This window comes from Excalfactoria chinensis, chromosome 1 (genome assembly GCF_039878825.1).
Source record: "Excalfactoria chinensis isolate bCotChi1 chromosome 1, bCotChi1.hap2, whole genome shotgun sequence".
NCBI lineage: Eukaryota > Metazoa > Chordata > Aves > Galliformes > Phasianidae > Excalfactoria > Excalfactoria chinensis.
The window spans coordinates 42635112-42657230 of NC_092825.1; the positions used below are offsets into that span (position 1 = coordinate 42635112).

Here is a 22119-nt window from a genome sequence, read left to right on the forward strand (position 1 = left end):
GAGAATTAACTCAGCAAACTCTGTTGTCTCACCAGTAGCTGGGAAAATGTCAGGAAAAATGTAAGGGCCATCTGAACAGGATGGGATTTTACCCCAGCTCATGGCTACTTTATTCACAGTAAGATCACTTCTCCAACAGTGAACATAAATGTAAGCCTGCCGTCTGAGGGAGTGGGTAAGTTGGTGGGAGAACGCCTAACTGATACAAGCCATATATCACATACACAGAAACAGTTTTTAGGAGTACATGCTTCTCTAGTCATCTCCTGCAGTTTAAATAAGACATCTATGCTGTCTTTTTTTTTCTACTTGCTAGTTGTCTAAGATGTTGGCTAGTTTCTGAGTGTAGTATCTCACACACCTTCAGATAAATTGAATTGTACAGTTTGTGGTTGGAAAAAGGTAAATATCTGTATACATACCTGCTACATATCCTTGTTTCTGTTCACAAAACATAGGAACTTACAAATTTGTAAACAAATGGTTTGAATCAGGAATATTTTTCTTATTAATATTATTAATTAACATTGTTATTAATAACATTATTGTATTTGTAAACAGCTTTCTCTTTTTCTTTTTCCTTTCCTTTTCTGAAAATGGCTGACTAGGATATTCAAGCTGAATGTACAAGTATAGATACATACAATATAGCCACAATTATCTATATTTGCTTATTGAAATAGCATTTGCTTGCATGCATGCTGAGTAGTTGCATGCGCTTGTTCCAGTGTGCACATGCAGTTACCTGACATGTTGATGTAAACACAGAAGCATTTTGTTTTGAGCATGCATTTTTGAATGCACCTTCATCAATCATTTAAAAATTTCAGTTTTGATGAGAGGAAAATTATGCTGCTAAGCAGAGCATTGTTCATAATATAAACCTCCTTTCTATTGTTGCCTATAACTCACTGTGCTAATCAGACTTTACTGCATTACTCTGTCCATGCTGGCCTTTGAGTAGTAGAACCAAATTGTCATTGTCAGAGGAGTTTCACCATCTGATGGCAAAATGAAGCGTGTGTAAAATAGGCCACATATTTCTATCCAAAGGTCTTCTGGCAGAGGGGAGTCCATAAGGAAACTTCTCTGAAGGGATCGTGCTTGACTGATGTCAGAATTTTTATGGTAACCCTCAATTTCCTTGTTTCTGGAGGCTATTTTAATTCGGTGTATTATTGCATTCTTTGGTTTTAGGTGAGAAGAATACCAGTTGCAAATTGTGGTAGATATGTTTCCGAGCAAGAATGCTTATCTGCAAAGGATCCCTACTGTGGGTGGTGTTCTTTGAATCAAAGGTATTTTCTGGTGTTTTAGCCTTGCGTATAAAAGCAATGCATTATTACTCAGTGTATATTTTTACAGCCTTGGGGGTATTCAGCATCAGAATTCTATCTACTGAATTTTTATGAAATCAAATCATAGTCGTAAATGTGAGACGCTTTATTGTTATGTGAAAAGGAACTCTGCACCTCTTAAAGCATGTGTTAGCCCTCAGATTTTTGAGTTCTACTCATAAAATGTATGTTAAGCTAAAAAGAAGAAATATTCGGGTTTTAGAACACGTTTTCTCTTGCCGCTTGCATAGGAGAACAGGGAAAGAGTGCTCAGTTGCCTTCAGTATTCATAGTGCTTTGGAATCACTGTCTTTCATTTAGGCTAGAGGAGAATTAGTTTCTAGATGCTTAATCCTTGCATTTCAGTGATTAGTTTTGCTTATTTCTTGGAATCAAGTTTGAAAGCTACTGTGTGTCTTTGCCCTGGATTTAAGGAGCTCCAGGGTCTTCAAGCCAAGTCTTGACAGCTGCAAGAAATCATGTAAACCCACCCTCATCAAGCTCCATCTTAAATTTACATAGGGCCTTTTGTTCTTCCTGCTTTGACTGTGTGACTCTCCAAGAGTTTCATTTTTCTCCTGGTTAAAATTTCTCAGCTCATTTTCATCAGACACATATTGGTGGTTGGATTACTTGCCTGTTCTGTTGCCCACTCTGCTTTGGCTTCAGTAGGTTTTCTTTGTTCCTCACATTTATCTTCTCACTGTTTTTTTGAAAACAGTTCCCTTCTTCACTTTCATTTTGCTGTAAGGAAACAGCTAACTTTACTAAGCTGCTTTCATATAACTCTGTTGAAGTTCACCCTCTGTGAAGTTTTTGTGCATCCTTTTCAAATAAGGATGGCCAAAGCTATCAAACTATTCCACAGGAGATTTCATCTGTACGTAGCTCAGTGGTCGTCAATCCCTCCCAGTCTGACCAGGAAGCACCTTACTTAGTGTGTCCTGGGATCAAAAACGTCTTTTTCATGACTGCATTGCATTGATGGGCCACATTCATCCATGATCAAATAAAGCCCTCAGGCCCTTCTCTTTCTCTGTTTTCTTTCCAGCTGATGAGTTTCCAGTCTATAGCACATATGGGTTGTGAGATTTTTATTGCTGTAGGTACATGTTCTTGTACTTCATGCTTCAAAATGTCATCCCATTTCAAAGTTATCCAAGTTTTTCTGTGTAATAGTCTCATCCTACTCTGCACGGTAATGTTCCCAACATCATCAGCTGCTATCAGTATAGAACTACTTTTTATACCAGTTCATCACTGGTTAAAACATTAAAGAAAACTGATTATGAGATTGATTTGTTTTACCACGTTACCATGGTTTTTCTGAAGAACTGCTCCTTTGTGTTTCTAAAGGTGGTGATCAAAAGAGAGTAGGTGTTTATTCTGTAGTGGTTAGGTTGTTTTTTTTTTTTCCCCCAAAATCTCTTTCTCTCTTTTGCTACCTTGTTAGACTGTATGAATTAGTGTTAAGCTTCTCAGGCTTTTAGTTATCTTACAAAGATAACAGTTATCAGTCAGTAAATCCCCTCCTTATGAGGAGAATCACCATAAGTTTCCACCTAGTTGAAACAGAAATACCTTGAAGAAAAAATGGATTACTGTCATATGATTCCTCTTCAGCGCCTACGTATTTTCTTCATTGCTAGCACTTAGCATCATTAAATGCCTGTCTTTTTGGAGAGAGCTCTGATTTTATCAAGGTCCATACATGTCCACTAAAGCTATATATTACATAATATTTTTTTTAAGACAATGTGAACTCAATCCAGATTGATGAGAAATATGAACATCATCTTATTATTAGTGAAAACAAAATAAAGCAAGATGTTGCTACTCTGTTTCTGCTCTGTCTTCCATAGGGGCAAATATATACATATTCCTCTTTTCCCTTAAAATCATTCAAAACAATTAGTCATACAACAGCGTGATTTCTCTTAATGTTTGCCTATTTTCTAGATGAACCAGATTTATCCAAAGTGTGTTACAGTTATTCCAGTAGAAGGCACTGATGTTTTACCTGTATTTTCAATATGGAAATAACACAGTATGTCTGTGTGCCTGTAATTTGATCCTGAAGTTTATGGGGGTGTTGAAAGCAGAAAGTGCCCCTTTGGCTTCTATGAGGCAGTTGTGAGCTTTTGTGATGAGGGAAATCAGATCCTTTACTTCCCCATGTGGCTGTTTCCTATGGAATGACCATTCTCCATTGCACATTTTTGAATGTTACAGATCATCCTTTAGAGCATAAAAGACAAATTTTCCTTGACTTGAAGACAGGTACGGCCCTTGGTAATAAGTGATAGTACATTTTTGCCATGAAGCTCCTAAATTCTTCACTGTAAATGGGAAACTGGCTCACTTTTGGCAGCCTAAGAATATAGGTATCTTTGTACTAGGACAGTTTTGATTTTTCAGTTTTATCAACTGTTTCCTTATTTAATATTTTAGTATTAATGCCACTGAAATGCATGTCTTTATTTAGTGCCAAGTATGACAAGCATGTTGTCTTGTATGTTCAACAGTGTGATCCTCAGCCTATCAGAAACTATTAGATGTCTCTCTCCCATTCCTCATTGCCAGTTAGACCTACTTAACTACGTATAGCTGAGCATCTGGTTCATGGGCATCTGTTGATGACAGATCCCATCCATCCTTTGTGGTTCTAAAACAGTGCTGATGGACCTTTGCGATCTCAGTAAAGTGAAGAAAGATCTAAATGAGACTGAAATTTGTCCTGGTGAAGTCAGTTTGAAATATGTCAGACATACTCTCAGTAGTGTAGTTATGATCTGAATGCGTTCAGATGCAAGGCTCCACATGCTTCCTATGTAGCTGTTTCCTCAGTTAAACCACAAAGGAAGTGACCTTGTGTTTAAGTGCGTTGCTGTTACCAACATCTTGATGTGAAGAGAAGATGGCTTTATGGCTTGTATGGTTTGTGGGGTTATTCTGGGCATTTTCAAAAGTGATGGATGTTTTTTTGTTAAGTCTTTCAAGTGTCATCCTTCTGGAGGGTAAACACATTGTTCATGAAGTACCTTTGTGCAGTAAGCTCCAAGTGCAAACACTATATCAAGATCTACATGTTTCAAGAATGTCCACATTTCTAGTTTTTAGCAAAAGAACAGTTCCCTGAGGCACATGTCACTGTCACGTGATTGAAGCTAAACATGCTTCTACTTCTGTAGAAAAGTGTTGTTATTAAAACATTAATATTAAATACCACTTCTATTTATGAATATTCACTTTTAATATTAAGATATGTGCATTTAGAAATAACTTTACTTGCTTGCTTTAGAAAATTACTTGAAGTTAATCCATGAATTGTTCATTAGCTGTTCACACCAGGTAGTATTTTAGGGATTCATTTCTCAGACTCGGTGATCATCCATCTAATTTTTATGTCAGCGTCCTCCACTCCTTACTGCATTTTTTCATTTATAGTATTTACAGTACTTATATATCCTGGTGTTTCCTCACTCTTTCTTAATTTTGTGCTGTCACATAGTTTCTCCGTCCTACAATTTGGGATCTGTTACATTTTCATTTTCCTTTTTACCATCCTACTTCTGAAATTAATTTCATTATTGTAGATTGAGATATATTTTCTGAATTACCTTTGCAAAACAGGTGTTTATAACCAAAAGCAAAGATTACCATTCATATCAGTGGACAACAGAGTTGACTGGAAAGAAGGATTAATTCACCTTGGCTTTACATTTGAAGTGTAGCTCCACATCTGAGCTTCACCCCCATCTTCTCTTATTTACCTTGGAGAGAAACTGCAGCTTTCATAATGTGGTTCATTTCATTTTTGCATTAATGTCTAAAATAGGTTAGGATAACTTGACCCTGAAAGAGCGTATTGGGCATAGAAGGAAATGGGGGAGGTCAGATTCAGAGCTGTACAATGAAGCAGTCAAAAGTTGGGGTAATGAAATCTGTCCCTGGCTACTAAGTCTGCTGTTACTTACCAAGCATCTAACATTTGCTTGAGTCTCATTGACTTAATTAGATCCCTAGAGCATATATCAATGCATTGTAATTTATTTTGATAAGCAAAAGATTTTACTGATTGTTTCCCTGGAGCTTTTTGCAGTTATAACCATATTCCCTGTAAAAAATCAATAGCGTTCCTGTAAAAATCAATGGCATACTAAATAAGTTGAAGTAGAGTGTCTGAAATCAAAGCCACCGTAAGGAAGCCAGTATAATCTTATGTATAATTTTAGGTGCACATTAAAAGAAAATTGTACACGTTCAAACAGCACAAAGGGTTGGTTAAACATTTCACATGCACCTGATAAAGATCTGAAAATCCTGCTAAGGTTCCCTGCCAGATATCAGGTATGTACACCTAGTTTTATGCATGTTTATTTTCTGTGCCTTGAAATGTGTCATGTTGTTACTTATTGCAGCTTCCCTTCTTTGGTTGTGATGTTCCATCTATTAATCCCTCTTACCTCAACAACTGGCAAATGTATTGGAAAACTCTGTGAGTTGAATATATAGATCAGACAGATGTTCTCTTTCTCTCCTATAAAATATGTCTTGAAGCAATACTTCATGTTGTTGACTCAAAAATGTGCTATGCTGATAGAGACAACTTTTCCATCGTATCACTGTCTTGGCTATCTTCCTATTTCCATTGACTATGTATTGAGTTAGTTATGTAAGTTCTGAGCTCTGTAACAAGTTGTTAAGCATTCACTGGGACACATAGACTAGCACAAATGCGTCTTTAAGTGCTTGATATTACTGTTTGCTCAGTATCTGTTCTCAGCAAACATAGCCTTGAGCATTTGATTATCAAGTATTGTGACTGGCCACTTAATCTGCATGCTATTGTTTCTGGTTTCCTGATTGAATGCATTAATGTGCTCGTATTTGTAAAGCACTCTCAGCCAGAAACAAAGAATAATTAATTACAAGACAAATTCTGTTTCATAATTAAGTGCATTTTAGATACGGTTGCAAACGTTGGCTCTTTGTGAGGATTTATAATTCTTACTCAAATATTTTGAAGGAACTATAACAGCATGTAATAGTGCTACAACAAAATTCTTGTTTTAAAATCCCAAATAGTTTCGATTGCTCCCCTCACTTGCATTAGAGATCCATTTAATTTGTGCGAGTAAGCCATGCTGTTCCTTTCAGGACTCTTTGTATTGTTTCTCCAGTTGGGAGAGGTCTCCTTTGAGAAGATGCCCAAGGCATTGTATGCTGCTGCCACAGAAGATTATGTTTCTACATTTCATAGTTTGAAGTTTTCTATAAAGGCAAGGGGGCAATTTAACAACTACTACAAGATATCTATTGAATGTTTATGTTCTTACTGTTTTATAGATTTCTGTGTCTGCAAGTATAAGCAAAACCCTTACTTCCTGTACAATAAAAATTGTAAAACCTATTGAAATGCCTCATGAAAATGTAGTGCTGAAAAACTCGTCCTGTGTCTGCAGTCTGTCTACTCCAGTGACACTGGATAATGGTATGTTTTAATATTACATTTATTTAATGCTTATTCGCTGTCATTTATCACTAAGGAGAACTGTGCATAAATAGAAATCTTAGAACAGTAGGTAATACTTCATATTAAATGTCATTAAAAAAATTATTCCTGTTTTGTCAAGTGATTTTGAGTATACTTACAGTACTCTTGATCATTAACAATTTGTTATTATGGAGTCCCCTCTAGAAGTAATAAAACACATTAACCTGTAACTAGAAGCAGCTCCTTCAAATCAGCCTGTAGCAATGCAGTGTCTCAGCTTTGGGGGGTACATTTACGTGGTGCAGTTAGCAGATGTATAAGGAAACTTAGGGAAGCTGCAAGGACAGTCAGGCTGGCTGGAGCCATAGAAGCAGTGCTGGTGCAGCGCTCTGCTTTGACAGATTAACCCATTTTAGCCTTTTCTCACCTGCAGACAGAATTTGTTTTCAAAGCAAGCTGTACCAGCATAAAGATGAGGAAAATCTCAATGTCAATGCCTGTATAAAAAATGATCTCAACATTCAGTGAACTCTTTCAGCCTTGCTTAGACACCTTTGAGAAAGTTATTTTCTTTTAAAAGAGCAATTTCACTGATGTATCTGTCTGTATTTGACTGGATTTCTTACATCTTTATGAATTAATGGTTGAATCCTGTTGCAGTAGTTCTTGTGCTACATTGTTTACATGTTCTCAGAATTAGAGATCTGAGCTCTGATGGCTCAACTGTGGCTGCCTGGGCCACCGAGGAGGTTTACATTTTTTCAATGGGACTATGTAGTCTTCTAGATTCCACGTGTTGTGGAATCTGTTCTATGTGTCTAACTCCTTCCCTTTTAGGCGAGCATTGGAATCTCTGACTGTTTGGTAACTGTTTCTATAGTTGTAATAAGACCTGATTAGGCTGCCCACCAATCTTTTGAAATTGAACTCCTGCTCTAATCAGGTCATACAACATCTGTTTTCTTGAGACCCTGATGGGCCCAGATTGAATTATCTTAGGGGCAGGTCTCCTAGGCTGTGGTGTTGGATAGATGTCTGACTTTTCTACCACCATTCAGACACTGTACTCTGTGTCCCCCAGATCTGCCACCAATTGGGCAGCCTGTTGTATTATGTCCTCTGAGGCCACTAGGGGATCCAGTATGGATACCAAAGTACCATACTGATGTGCTGGAACTTGCTGCAGGATGAGGTTCCTCATTCCTGCTGAAAACTTAATCATGTCTGGGCTCTCAGAATCCTCCTCATAGATTGCCTCCTTCATGCCTAATTCTCAAATGTAGTTTTGCAAGTTCTCCATAGAGGACAATAGGCCAGTATTTAATAGTATTTCACTCTTGTTTGTCCATGTTGCACAGCATGCGGCCATTAACCATGTAATCAAGGAATGATTTTTGTCATTGTGTTGGATGGCTGCATATAGTCTTTGCCTGAGTACCACTTACCAGGGTGAGTGGTAATGGATGCCAGTTTTGAAATTCCAGTCCATTAACCACAAGGCTCTCTGTCCCCATGCCCTACAATCGCAGCAGCCATGCTGGCACCCTCTCTCTTGGTTTTTCTCTAAACCACTGAACTAAATCCATTAGTTCAGCTGCCGTGTATAGGCGAGCTGTTACATGCAATGTGCTCTGGGCAGGGGGCCACAGGTCAGGGGGCAGCTCTGCTGGCCTATCCTGTGGGGTTTTTTTGTTTGGTTTTTTTTTTTTGAGTTAGAACTGGTTGTATCTCAAAGGGATGTAGCTCTAGTGGGGCCTCAAGATCTGACCTTTTAGTACTTTCATTTACAGAGTCCATATTCTGTGGATTCTCTTGTACAGGGTCCCCAGTAATTTATAGAGATATTCTGGATTTTTATTTATTTATTTATTTATTTTTGGTAGGAGAATGATAGAATTAGGTTTTTTCCCCTCTCAAAATTGCAACCCAACTTTCCAGTTCTTCAATACAGTCACATAATAGTTGATTTTCATCAGTGAGAGCTGCTTCAGTTATATTTAGCTGGCTCAAGGCCATCAGCAGTGACCACGCCACTGTGGAGGCAGCTAACCATCCTTCTTGAGTAGTGAGTACATTTTTGTTTAGACTATTGAAATACTCAGCCAAGCGGGCTCGGGACTCCTGAACATTTCCTCCATCCCACAGGGGGCCCCATTTTTCAACCATGCAAACCATCCCATGATATGGGGATCCTAGGAATCCTGGGATGTGCTCTGGCAAAATTTCACTCATAGGGCTCGTCTTTCCCCATGCAAACCATCCCATTATATTGTTCAAAAATGTCATGGTAATTATTTAGGGTGCTGATAATTGGGTACCTGCAAAAATATTTGGCTATCTGGATAGCCAAAATGTAGAGCAAATGAGGGTAATGGTGGAGCCTTTATTTGAGAAATAGGCTCTATAGGAAAAGATATCAAAAGGAATCAACTCACCCCTCCTGGTAACAGTTAGGAGAAAGGGACAAGCTGAGGAATGTGACTCTTCCCCATTCATACAGCCGTGCAGAAGAGAAGTGTGGGGGAAAGAGGGAACCCACGCAGATTCAGATTGCATGGAATTAGTATGGCTTCAGACCCCCCTGCCACTCCAGGTGCTCAGTACTCATATAGCTCACCCACTGATTCAGTCTGAGGTCCTGGAATTTCACTATGCACAGTTAGCTGATCTTTAGAGTATATAGTATTATGGAACCTTGCTTACCTTGCCTGTGCTTTGTGCCAAAGATGAGCCCTTTTACTGTGTTATGCAGAAGGCTGCATGCTTCACTTGTGCCTGACAGTAGTACCACCTGCCACTCATGTGCTCCTATGACTTATGTTAGTGGATAATAGAAATATAGGAGTTATGTTGACTGTTATGGTGCCTCCTGTAAAGTGGCCTCAGTCTCACCTGAACATGAATTGCAAAACTCCTTCAGGTCTCATTTCCAGAAAGAAAAAAACAACAAAAAACCCAAACTAAGAAATATCTGCTATCTGCTATTCATTGCAGTCTGGTGGATTTCAAAAGGTCAGCCCAGGCCATGCAGAAAGCAGTGAGTTTGTTTTCTGTAAATTTCAATGTAGACAAATTCAGGAAACCATTTTGGACAATATTCTTTCTAAAGTATTTAGATAAACTTAGAAGAAAGCATTGCCAGAAACCGATACATTTCAAGCTTTTACTTATTACCCCTAGTAAAATACTGCATTTCAGTAGCTCGTGGTTTGAGCTCTCATATGATAAACTAGAGAAGTCATTTAGGCAATTTGCTGCCCAGCATGCCAGGTTTCTGCAGACATGTAGATTTCTGAAGAAAAAAAAATGGGTGTTTGGTGGAGGATTTCATAGTGTCTGTACATGCTCATCTGCATCTTCAGTTACTGAAATAACTTTAAAGTCAGACTCTTTGCTTTCCATTTAGTAAGGTATTTAAGCACACCAACAGTCCCAAGGGTTGTTTCTAACAAGCTGTCAGGTAGCCTTTGCAGTAAGCGCCCAAGTGCCATGCTGGCATGTGGAGCTAGCAGATACTACTTATTTAGCAATTTAAATGCAGCCAAAGCTGGTTTTCATCTGAACAAGCCAGCCTGGGATAAAGGCAAAGCTTTCTCTACCTTTGCAAGGTGAATATAGTTGAAATCTGTGTAGCTTTCCTGTATTAAAAAGCTATCTGCTTCTTAGCATAGGAAAGCTAGGAAGGTCTGCACACGTGGGTTTCATTTGATCTCAGACAGTCATTCATTTTGCAGACGTACACATCTGCAGGCACACAGATGAAAGAGACCATGGCTTAAGTGGTATATATCTAACTCTGTTTTTCGATGTGGTATTCTGCTCATGGGAGATCTTTCATTCCACAGCTGCCAGCGAATTGTCGGTGTAGTAATTACTAGCTGAAATAATAGCAAATTGACTCATGCAATCATAAAAGATTTAAATAGGATGAAAATTGCTACTGCATAGATTACAAAAGAAGACTCTGAACCCAAGTGAGACAGAAAGAGATAGAAGTACAGTATGTCAGGGTCTCCTGCATATGAACAGTCTGTTCTCTTGTGCTGGAAAGCTTGAATTCAGGGTCTGGTTGTGCCACAAGAAGCTTTTCAGGAGATGATTTTACATCCTTACTTCGTGGTGACATTTCCTTATCTGTATCTTGTCAGTAACATTACTTGTCTATATCATGCATAGGTGGTATCTAGCTCAATTAATGTGTGTGTAGTGTCTGAATAACTCAGCAGAGGGGTGCTATGGAAGGACAAAGTCTAGTTATTTTTATTAGACAGAAATGTGAGGAATATGTGTGTGAGGGATAGTGAGTACCCTGTAGAGAACAACTGAATGCATGCAAGTCTGCAGGCCAGTTATTTTTAACAAGTATTTTTTGTAATATTCAGCATTTGTCTAACACTCATATTTTTCCAGATTGTTTGGTCCTTGAAGCCTCGCTGTCCTCAAGCTCTTGGAATATCACAGAAACATTTCAGTTGAAAAAGTAAGAACCTGGTTCCTACTGCAGTTCTTTGGGGGGCTTAGTGTGTTTGCACTGGAAGTATGATCATTCTTTTTTTGTTATTTATTAAGGAAAAGCATTTCATTAAAGATAGCTGAATGCCTTTTCTTGGCCTGTTTCCTCCTTCTCTTTCTTCATTGCCTTTAGAAAGCTACTTCTTCTGATGACTCTTTTATTTAAGGGGACCCTGGCAGCTGTAGGAGAGGCATTACAATGACTGAATGATAAGTGCCTGAAGAGATAATAAAGGATGTCATAATGACACTAAAATCCTTTTTGTTCTTATGAAAAAGGTGGGTTCTGGTATTCAGGATGAGACCTAGGTCAGAGAAATCAAGAGAATCTGTGAAAGTCACCTTATGGAGCTGTTCTTTAACTGAGCAGGGTGTGATTCAAATGTGGTACATGGATAACATGAATACATTTTAACCAGAAAAAAAAAAGCATCTAATCTGTTAACAACAACAAATACCCATTGTTCTGTACATATATGTACTCAACTCATCATGTACTCATATATGTACTCTCACTCGTTGTTGAGAGCTTGCAGTAGAAATCATTTGTGTCCAGTACATGGCCAAAACCTTCATGATATGTGGTTGTTAAAATCTAGATCTGACTAACATATAATCTAGGTAGTTATAGTATTTCCCTTCAGAAAGCATCTCTTCTTTATGAGGAGGCTAATTCATAGGCACCTCGCATGAAACTGAACACCTGCTTTTTGGAAATAGGTCCCTGGAGTAGCATAGGGAAGAACCCTTTCCTCTAAGGCATAGCATTTCTCAGCATGCATCGAGCTGAGAAGAGCACACTGCTCTTGGCCATCCTCTACACTGATCAGTGCATCAGCTATGAGCTGGTCGTCTTCAATAGGCCTATTTTTTGGTAAGGAGAGGCAACAACAAACCAGCAATGCTTGCTAACACTTATGCGCACAGAGTAGAAGTTTGGAAGTTTGCCCTTTTCAGGATAGAATGTACTAACTGGCCACTTACATACCAGAGAAGATCAGAGTAAAATAAAATATCAAGTGCTCTGTCTGCTTCTTCTTTTTGGAAATGTATGGCATGCAGCATCTTAGCACGGATTCTATTTCATACTCAATTTGTCCTCAGAATAAGCAGAACAGAGCAGTATGTTTGGAGGGTAGGCTCAGGTTATGTTTTACGTATTTCATTACACGCTTGCCAGGTTTTCCTGTTGGATTTGTGCTTTTTTTTCCTGTCACTTGAAATTTCACATTCATGACTGAATCTAGATTGAGTCCCTTGGTCTTACAAAAACTCTTGTTCTGTGTATTAACAGCTGTTCACGGTGCATACACGACGGTGAGTGTGCCAGCTGTAATTGGACACGTGTCTCTCCTGCCACTGCCTGCCAGGTGAAGTTTGTTGAGGAGAGCTGGAATCCCCTGTGATACCTTTTTGTTGTATTCTTTACATCTGAGCAGTAATCTGTCTCTTTCTTGTTCTGACATGAAGAAATGCTGATTTTTTTTTCAGGATATTTGCAGTGTCCAAAATGCTTCCAAGGATATCACCACAGCACGGAAATCAGAGGTTAGTTAGTATTTTGAGATCAGCATTATTGAAGTCCTGTGGGTGGGGGGAGAAATTTTTGCAAAACGAGAGGACTTTGCAGAAGAACTCTGTTATGGATGAAGAACATAGAAAATTAATGCGTATATCAGATTAAAAGTGTTTCTCTTACTGTTTGGTTGATGTTTAAAGGTACCAGCAAAGTTTTGGGTTTCGGATCCAGGCATTGAGACAATAAGCACTGCAAATATCACATGCCTACCTCTAGATGCAGTATTTGCAGAATTACCTTAAATTCCATGTTTGCTGTTTTTAGGCACTTCACAAAAGCTTGTGGGCAGATGAAACTAACCTCCATCTATCCCAATCAAACTGGATCACCAGAAAAGAAATGTTACTGGTGGCACAGTACCTGTCTGAATCTGGTTGTTCAGTTCTCTCCTGAAATCACTTACCCTTTTTTCCTCATAGAACAGCCTGTTAACCACAAGGTTATCTCTTTATGCTCAAGTGGTTTTATTTTTTTCATAAAACTGAGCAATCTTGTCATCAGTGGTTGCTTATGACATGCAGGTACTAGGAGAGGAATGAGTAGTGAAGAAAAATTTGACTGATGAGTAAGTACATAGAGATTTTCTGCCTACCCATTTTGCTTTCTGCTTTTCTGTGAATGATAGCATGGTTGGTATAAATGGGCACTGTGTTCTGATCTCTAAATGTTTCATTAGAACTACACAAACTTTTACCTGTGGAGACAGGAATTATCTCCTAAATCCAGCCATTCAGCTGAGGCATCTTAAACAAGATCACAAAATTTGTTTTATTTTCCACAGAGTGTGATTTCAGTACTTGTGCTTCCGAACATTAATATTCTGGATTTGGTGTGAATACGAAGCATTATTGCTGGTGAAAGAACAGAGGAAATTCTTTGCTCTGCTTCCGAGCGCATTAATTTGACATTGGTAAATAGTTAGAATTCTTTGGGAGATGGCTTTCTTCCACATACCTTATCTGGAAAAGACAGTGATGGACAAGACTGTGAAAGCATGAGAGGCAGCCCCAAGACAGATGTTTATTTGGACATGATTGATCCTTTCAAAGGGCTTGAAATTGCATTTGAAATCCTGTTTTCCTTTGACTACTTGGGGCTTTAAGGAGAACATATTGGAGGGCTGAGAAAGAGGATTTGTGTCTTCCCGCAACCCCAGCACAGCATTTGTATTAATATACTTTCTTTTGGTGATGGGAGCTCCAGCCCTCCTCCTGATTCCAGCTGCTAGTTTCCATGCCTGCACCCTCCTCCCCTTCCACCACAACGACAGCAGGAGTGATTGTGCACGTGCATTTGACAGGGGAAATGATTTGGCTGGAGATCAATGTTTTCTTTCAGCAGATTGTTTTTCAGCTGGGTCGGCTGCATGATGCAGGTCTCCGTGTGGCCTTGGAGTCCTGTGCCAACACAGGGGAAAGAGTACAGGGACAGGCATGGCTCCCCGGGGAGGCAAAGGCTGATTAAATCAGGCCATTGCTGAGCATCTCACTGTGACCTGCAGCCGCTCTAACTGCAGCTCTGAGGATGTGGCTGTCACTGTTTACACAGCCCCAGGGAAGTGCTATGCTGTCCACGCAGGGGCTAGGTCTCCAAGCTCCAAGCTCTATTGGAGATGACAGGGCAGTGCTGATTTACATCACCTGAGGACCTGCTGCGCCCTTTCTGTGTGCCTCTCTTTCGTCACCATGGCATCAGCATGCCTCACAACTTCTGGTTTTTATAAATGACTTTCTGCCTCTGCTGTTTCCTTCCCTCTCACTTGCAGGGGCCTCTTCTGGCTGAGCAAGGGCTGTGTGTGTGTGCAGGAACTGAGGGGCAGCGGGTCCCTTGCTCAGAGGAAATAAGGACCGCCAAGCTAGCTGGACTGCAAGAAAGCCTTGCCTTTCCTGCTTTCAGCTTCTTTGCTGCTGAGGAAAGTGCTGCAGATTGCCACAGGCAGGTCTGAAGTCTGGCTCTCCAGCAGTGGAGGCAAGCTGGCCCCAGAGTTGCCCCTATGTGCCTGACACCATGCAGCACGGCAGGGTGCAGTGAGGAGGCCTGTGTCACAGCTCTGTGGTGAAAGCTCAGCTGGAGGTGAAGCTTCTCCTCACCCTTATTTCCACTTAGCTTAAAAACAGGGAAGAAGGCAAGCAAAGCATTCTGTGCAACAACCACACCATCTTTCTTTCTTTGCTTAGACACCCAGTGGCTGTGAGCTGCAGGGTGAAGAGGACTCATTTCCTGCCTGCACCCCTGGGCACCCTATGTTTCTGTCTGGTGCTTGCTGTCTTAGTGTAGCCGTGTGGGTCTTCATGTGCTTCTGTGATACTATATGATCCTTCTGGTTGCCTGTGGGAGCCCTAAGCATTTTTGGCTTCCTTTACATAGTGTTTGGCTGGTGGCTGTGTGTGACACCAGGACACAAGTGGAGGGACAGGGCAGGATGTAGCTGCAGTAAGGCACTGCTGTTTCGAGGGCTTCAGGCTCTCAAATTTCTGCCTCATTCATCTTCCTCACTTAGCAAGGGTTAATCTGATCCCCAAGTCAGGGTGGGACTGAACTTTCCCCTTCAGCGGTTTGTCAGGCATTTCCTTTGCCCTCCTCCATTATTCCTACCAAAAGTCACCTTGGAGCAAAGGAAATTCATTAACAAATTCCTTGCTTTTGCAAGCCCTTTGGCCCTGGCCTTTGCCCTCCATTGCTCATTCCTAAGGCACAGACTGTGGCTTTTAGTCAGCTGTGACAGGTCTCATGTTTGTTCTGCTTTGCTTAGACGTTTGATGGTAGCGTGTGGTGAAAATGCACTTTCTGAAGCAGGCAGCGGCTGTATTTTTAGACAACTGGAGATGGGACCCACATCATCCCCTCAGAAAATGAGCCCAAAGTCTTGATGCTATCTGTGTACACGAAAAGATTGGCAGGGAGAAAACTGCTGTGGCATCATCTCTAGCTTTCCTAAGAGGTTTTGCATTAGCTCTCTTAGTATCAGGGGCTGAACTTACCCAAGAATACATCCACAGGCAGACGTAGCAGAAATCAGGATAATCACAAAACTCTAAAAACTGAATTGAAACTGGTTGTACAGGCAATCTAAAGCCAAGCCAGAAGTCATTTGCCTGAGAAGGTTTCAAACACTTTGTGGTTTCACGTGTATTTTCCTGGTTTATCGAATGCTTACAGTTTTCTTTTGATGTCTGAAAGATGCATGGAGAGGAACCTGACACTGATTATCAAAATAGGGAAGCATCAAAACTGAGTAAACATGAGATGCTGTCAATCACATCAAGTAAATATGCTAGGAAAAAAAAATCTCTTGGTGGTGTTAGTAAGTAGGAGTAAATAAATGGAAAGATGCACAAAGAAAAACACATAGAAAAGCCCAGTCTAAAAACTAAGCACACTTATGGCAGTCTAACAGCATCAGCACAGACTAGGGTTATTCTTAAATGTGTGGAGATAGACTTGTGAGCTTCTTTGCGTCAAAATGGAATACCAAAAGATTTCTGCAGTTGTGCTTCAGGTAGTAAAGCTCATTCTGGACTATTTCTTGACTTTTCATTCTGGGATTTGACTCTGCTTTCACTTTTCAGGTCATGAGAAAAAGTATCTTCATTTGTTTCTCCAATCTCTTATAGTGACAGCACTGTGTTTTTTGTCTTGTGTTGTTTTGAAGTTCTTCAAGAGTCATGCAAAATGTATCATTTCAAACTGGGTTTTTATGATACGTACCTTCCAGCATGTCAGACTGTGATTCCTTTTGGCAGATTTTTTATGAGATAAATTGAAGTATAAATTATGTAGGTAAAAATAGTTGGCTTGTAAAGAAGTTGTGATTGACAGTACTTCCTTGGATCAAACTTAACGAGATTTGAAATTAATAAGAAAAATGTATCTCGGTGCCATCAAACCCACATTTCTGAGCGGTGGTTGTTTTTGTGCTGCTGTCTAACTGCCTAGCCTTTTTATAAACAGATTTTGTTTTGCTTTGTTTTCTAATAGCATATCAACATTCATTCCATCAAGCCTTTGTGGATTTCTACGTTGGGCAAAAGTGAAATAACAGTCAAAGGAGAAAACTTTACACATGAATCAGGCATAAAACTGATACTGACAGGAAGCAGTGGCTGTAAACAAGAAATGTGAGTTAGCACAACTCTGAAAAGTAATACTGTTTATTTTGCATGGTATAAATTGTTTGTTTATACCCCAAACCCAATTTTTCCTTAGCAGCAGTGTTGTATGAACAGCTGTCCTCAGCAAAGGGGGATGCCGTGCACTCCTTCTGATCTTCTGCATAATATTCACAAAGGATGGAAATGAGCGTGGTGTTTGGGTAGAGTACAAGGTGTGGGGTGGGTAGGTGGGCATTCTTCTCAACATTAGTTAGGGCATTTAGTTAGGGCATGTCTGTACGCGTGACCCTTTGGTTCTTGCATCAGGCAACAAGAAATTAGGTCACAGGAAAACCAAAAACCTCAGCTTTTGTTTGGCTCTCCTCTGCTTCAGATTATTCCCCACATATTCTAGGATTTGGCTTTTGAAGGCATAGACAAGACGCCAGGGAAGGAAATCTCTCATGCAACAACTTGTACTTTTCTCTATTGATGATTGCACAGTGTAAAACCCTAGGTAATTAGGCTATCTTATTCTCAATCAGTCATTTTCAGGAGCAGCTGCAATGGCTGCCTGTGATTACCAAGTCCTTTTTATATAGCTTGCACTTGAGCAAGTATTCGTATGGTACTGTTCAATTTTTACTTCAACCATGAATTTTCTGAGAAGCATGAAAAACAAAAGAGGAGAGAGGGAGGGAAGAACAGAGAGACAGAATAAGAGAGAGAAGAAAGAGAAGGAAGACAAGTGCAGGAAGGGAGGAGGGAGAAGGGGAAAGAAGAGAAGGAAAGGAGAGAAAGAGGCGAAAAAAGAGGAAGGGGAAATGGAAGGGAAGAAAGAAAGGAGAGAAAGAGAGGGAAGAGCAAAAGACAAAGAACAAAATGAGGAAAGAGTGAAAAAGAAGAGTAATCTGAAGATTGTCATTCTTGACTAGCTTTTGAACCATTTTGGTTGAACAACATATGAAATAACAGGAAAATCATTCACTGCATTACATAGCCTTGTCCCAAGGCCTCAAGACCAATATCTGTACCATACTGTGACACATCGTAGCAACTTCACTCAAAAGAAGCCCCACTTCCTCTTTTCCATTCCCTGCTCTGTCTCTTCACCTCCATCTGGCAGCTCAAAGATTCATTCCTTTCCTCCCTTCATCCTTTGCGCTAGGTTATGGGCTTCGTGTAGTAACACCAAATGAGTGACATAATGACATCTGTGTGAATGACATAAACAGCATCTGTGACTGTTTTCTTTCTCCTCCAGCATTAAAGTTAGAAATGTGATAAATGATACACAAATGACATTTGCTCTCCCACCAACGCGTAAAGAGGCCAAAAGTGTATGTGTACAGGCTGATGGGAGAAAATGTTCACCACCAGTCACCCTGCATTATGTTTCACTGCCGGCATGTTTTGGAATCACACCAAATACCTCCTGGATCAGGTAAAATGAGGCTTTCTATACTTTTTATTTATTTGTTAAAACGTAGTTCCACGTAGCCAATATAAGTGAGCATTCTCCCTTGGCCAGACTGCAGCTAATATGAACATGGATGACTGCAGTAATGTGTCATGGAGGATGAATTTCTGCCAGTGAACTGATGTAACATTTAAGGCACAGATAGGGTCACAATAGCTGCAAGAATGATTCTGTGACTTGTAGGATTCCATAAACTCCTTACTGCCTGTCTTAAGTCTCCATAGTAGAAGTTAAAAGTCATCTCTTTGTGCTAAAGTTAAATCCAAACTTTGCTAGCACATGCAAATTCAAACTTCAGTTAACTTTCTTTCAGACTCCAATGAATTTCTTGGTGGTCATATACATTTCATCTTTGAAACAATATAAAGTGTCTGTGAATTGAAAGGGAAAATACCCAGCACTGAAGTGGTAGGTGCAGGCTTGCCTTAGGGCGGGGTTCTTTAAAGCCAGAAGAGCTCCTTTCAAGCCTCTGCTGTGTTCTGCAGGAAGCTCTCAGCTCTGGTGTCAGACTTGCAAGGTGGTTTGAGACATTCTCAGGCACAGCTTTCCACCTGTCCATCTGCCTGTGCAGCAGAGTAGCAGAAGGGATTTTACTCGCTTTCATGTTCTCAAGCTGACATCTTGGCATCAAGCACTGCCAAGTGTGGGTTTGAGGTAATGCATTGGGCTGGCAGCTGCAGCAGCTGAGCAGCTATAGGATGTGTGTGCTTGCCTCCAGGTGAGGCACAGCACAGACAGCTGGAAATTAATAATACCTTAAACCACTCCAACTGTGTTCAGCAGAGATGATGAGCCAGACCTCGTACACAAGCACCATTGTGTGTGATGAGACAGATGGTTTGAACATTGACGAGCATGTTCCCTGCGAGGTGCCTGGCACCACTGGTTTGTCCTGAGGAAGGCGTGAATTAAGCATAGGCAGAGCTGCTTGAGGATAGAGAAATGCCATAATGTTCTTTCCTCAAGACAGAATATTAACTTGCACTCTAGTTCTTAGGCTGTGTGAAAACACAATAAGAGGGTTTTTTTGAAAAAGAGTATGTGTTCATATGCTTTCAAGCCATTTGTGTGCAAAAGCATTTATCATAACATTATGAAGAAAGGATGGCATTATGCTATATAACTCAAATTATCTTGTCCTGCATGTTGACTCTATTTCATAAGCTGCTACCAACGGAAAATGCATGAGTAATTCATTCACAGCTAAAGCTTTAATAGGGAGTTTATCTGTGGGAAAAGAGGTAATTTTAACGTTGCCTTCACCCACCTTTCCTTTTTTTCTTTCTTTTTTTTTTTTTTTTTAACAGTGGTGGTCGCAGAATAACTACAACTGGTAGAAATTTGAACGTGGTGGACAAAGTGATTATTTCAGATGACCAGAGATCAAACCTCACCGTAAGTCTTAATCTCCTTTACAATACCAAATGGAGGTCCTTTAAGGGATTACGTTTTGTTCCTAAGGTTTTAGGAGGATCTCAGCATTTTTCAAATGCTTACACATACTTAACATCAGTCATTCTCCTAAAACAAACATGACCACTTGTAGGATTATGGCAGCATATATCCTCAGTACAGGATCATGTATAAACTCAAGCTACTCTCCTGCATGATTCTCCGTGATGTTTTCTATGCTCCAGAGACTTGTTCCAAAACTGTCCTTTCTTGAGCATCCCCTCAAGCTCCAGATGTGGTTCAGTTGAAGGAGGGGGTCTTGTATGTCTCTCTGGCACCCACACAGTTCCATTGCCTCAGCAAACAGGAGGAGGTGAGGTAACATTGAGGTGAAAACCTTCTTCCAAGGCTGTGAGGAGCTGTGCCTCCTGTTGCCCCCAGAATTTGTAGCACAAAGACCAGAAAACAGCAGCACCACCCCATGGATTTGCACATGGGATGGATGTCTGGAACAAACTCCACTTTAACAAGTGCAGGAATTGAGAGAGGCAGTGCCCAAGGGTGTTGAAAAGCTTGTTCTGCTTGTCTCATAGGACCTGCATTGAAGGGAAGGAGGGAGAATTCATCGTCACTATTCCCATCTCACTGCAGGAAATAGCTGCCTTTACAGTGTTCAGTCAGCCTTAAAACAGCACAGAGAGAGTGTGGTAAATGTGCTTAAAGGTAGACACAGTCTCAGCAACAAAGAATCTTTCTCAGGTGCTCTTGCATGCATCTGTGATGGTAGAGAAGACATTTACCAGTTATCTGTGTAAAGTCAGGAAGGCTTTAAAATTACTTTGATTGCTTCTGTTTGTAGTTGTACACACTGTTGAGTACTTAATGACTGTTGCAGCTTTGCTATTGCTTTTCTAGATCTCTGAGTGTCCTCAAAATAAATCTGAGTACCATTACTTATCGCCAAGTCTGAGCCATGCAACGGAGGGTAAAGTTGTTGATATGATATTTAAAGTGGAAACTACCTTTATACCATGTGTCAAATTGCACTATCACCCTGACCCAGTGTTCATTAACTATCAGCTGCACACTGAGCTGGATCCTGATCTGGAATTAAAAATATATGTAAGTTTGAAAGTAATATACTGCGATTACTTATTTAAAACAGTCATTGGAGTTTCTGTTACATCTTACCATATTTAGTGACTGCTTATTATCTTCAATTTTTTCCCTGTAGAAAGAAAATGACAACTTGAATATCTCTAAAACTGAGGTAGAAGTATATCTGTTGTATATGAACGGTTCACAGACTGCAAAGATATACTTCAGTGTCCAAAATATTACTGAAAAACCAGACCGCAGCACCATACTGTGCAAATTCAAAAGGGAAGGAACAGAAAAGATTGACTTCTCCACTGTGAAAGTTTTTGTAAGTAGAATTTCCATTTATGCAATTTAACCCCCCTATTTAACTTCAGCATAGGAAGTTCCACACGAATGTGCACAAGAACTTCTTTACAGTGAGGGTGACGGAGCACTGGAACAGGCTGCACAGGGAGGTGGTGGAGTCTCCTTCTCTGCAGATATTCAAGACCCACCTGGACACCTACCTGTGTGACGTGGTGTAGGGAGCCTGCTTTGGCAGGGGGGTTGGACTCAATCATCTCTAGAGGTCCCTTCCAACCCCTACAATTCTGTGATTCTGTGATTCTGTAATTTAACATTGGTTATTTATACAAGTGTTGTAGAATGTACCAGCATGTTCTGATAATGAATATTCCCTTAGAGGGAAGAATTGGATGCATTTTCCACTCTCCTGGTACTTGGTGGTCTGGTTATATTCCTCACATCTAAGCATGCCTCCCCAGCATAGGTATCACTAGCAGTACTGAGTTCTTCTCCAGCCTGGTTGCCATCCTAATGTAAGAAGTGGTCTGTGCAGCCCAAACTGAGCTTCCTCCTTCTGAGCTCCAGGAGAGTAGTAGCTTGTCACACCTTTGGCTGCAGCACAGAAATTAATAAAAAAGGAGTGCCAGGATCTGTAAGTAATCTGCTGCTGCAGTGTGACCGAGAAGAAAGGATTCTGTCCTCCTGTTCACTTTTCCCCTGTAAAACTAGTTAAGTGTCTTGATCGCTAAGTGATCAAGTGCATAATGGTCACTACAAGAGAAAGCATTTCTGAATGAAAAAAGAGGTAAAATTCAACATGCACTGAAGAGACCAAATTATGAATA

General features: G+C 40.2%; 1 protein-coding gene across 1 annotated transcript in view; it reads left to right on the forward strand.

Annotated features, from left to right (window-relative positions):
- The window catches only part of PLXNC1 (plexin C1), a 67484-nt gene that overhangs the window by 13948 nt on the left and 31417 nt on the right, over positions 1 to 22119 (forward strand). The window contains exons 4-14 of the mRNA XM_072342299.1: positions 1198 to 1298; positions 5573 to 5687; positions 6687 to 6831; positions 11245 to 11314; positions 12641 to 12716; positions 12838 to 12894; positions 16904 to 17043; positions 18281 to 18460; positions 19804 to 19891; positions 20804 to 21010; positions 21123 to 21314. Coding sequence (XP_072198400.1) covers positions 1198 to 1298; positions 5573 to 5687; positions 6687 to 6831; positions 11245 to 11314; positions 12641 to 12716; positions 12838 to 12894; positions 16904 to 17043; positions 18281 to 18460; positions 19804 to 19891; positions 20804 to 21010; positions 21123 to 21314 — 1371 coding nt within the window. The remainder of the gene's footprint in view (positions 1 to 1197; positions 1299 to 5572; positions 5688 to 6686; positions 6832 to 11244; positions 11315 to 12640; positions 12717 to 12837; positions 12895 to 16903; positions 17044 to 18280; positions 18461 to 19803; positions 19892 to 20803; positions 21011 to 21122; positions 21315 to 22119) is intronic.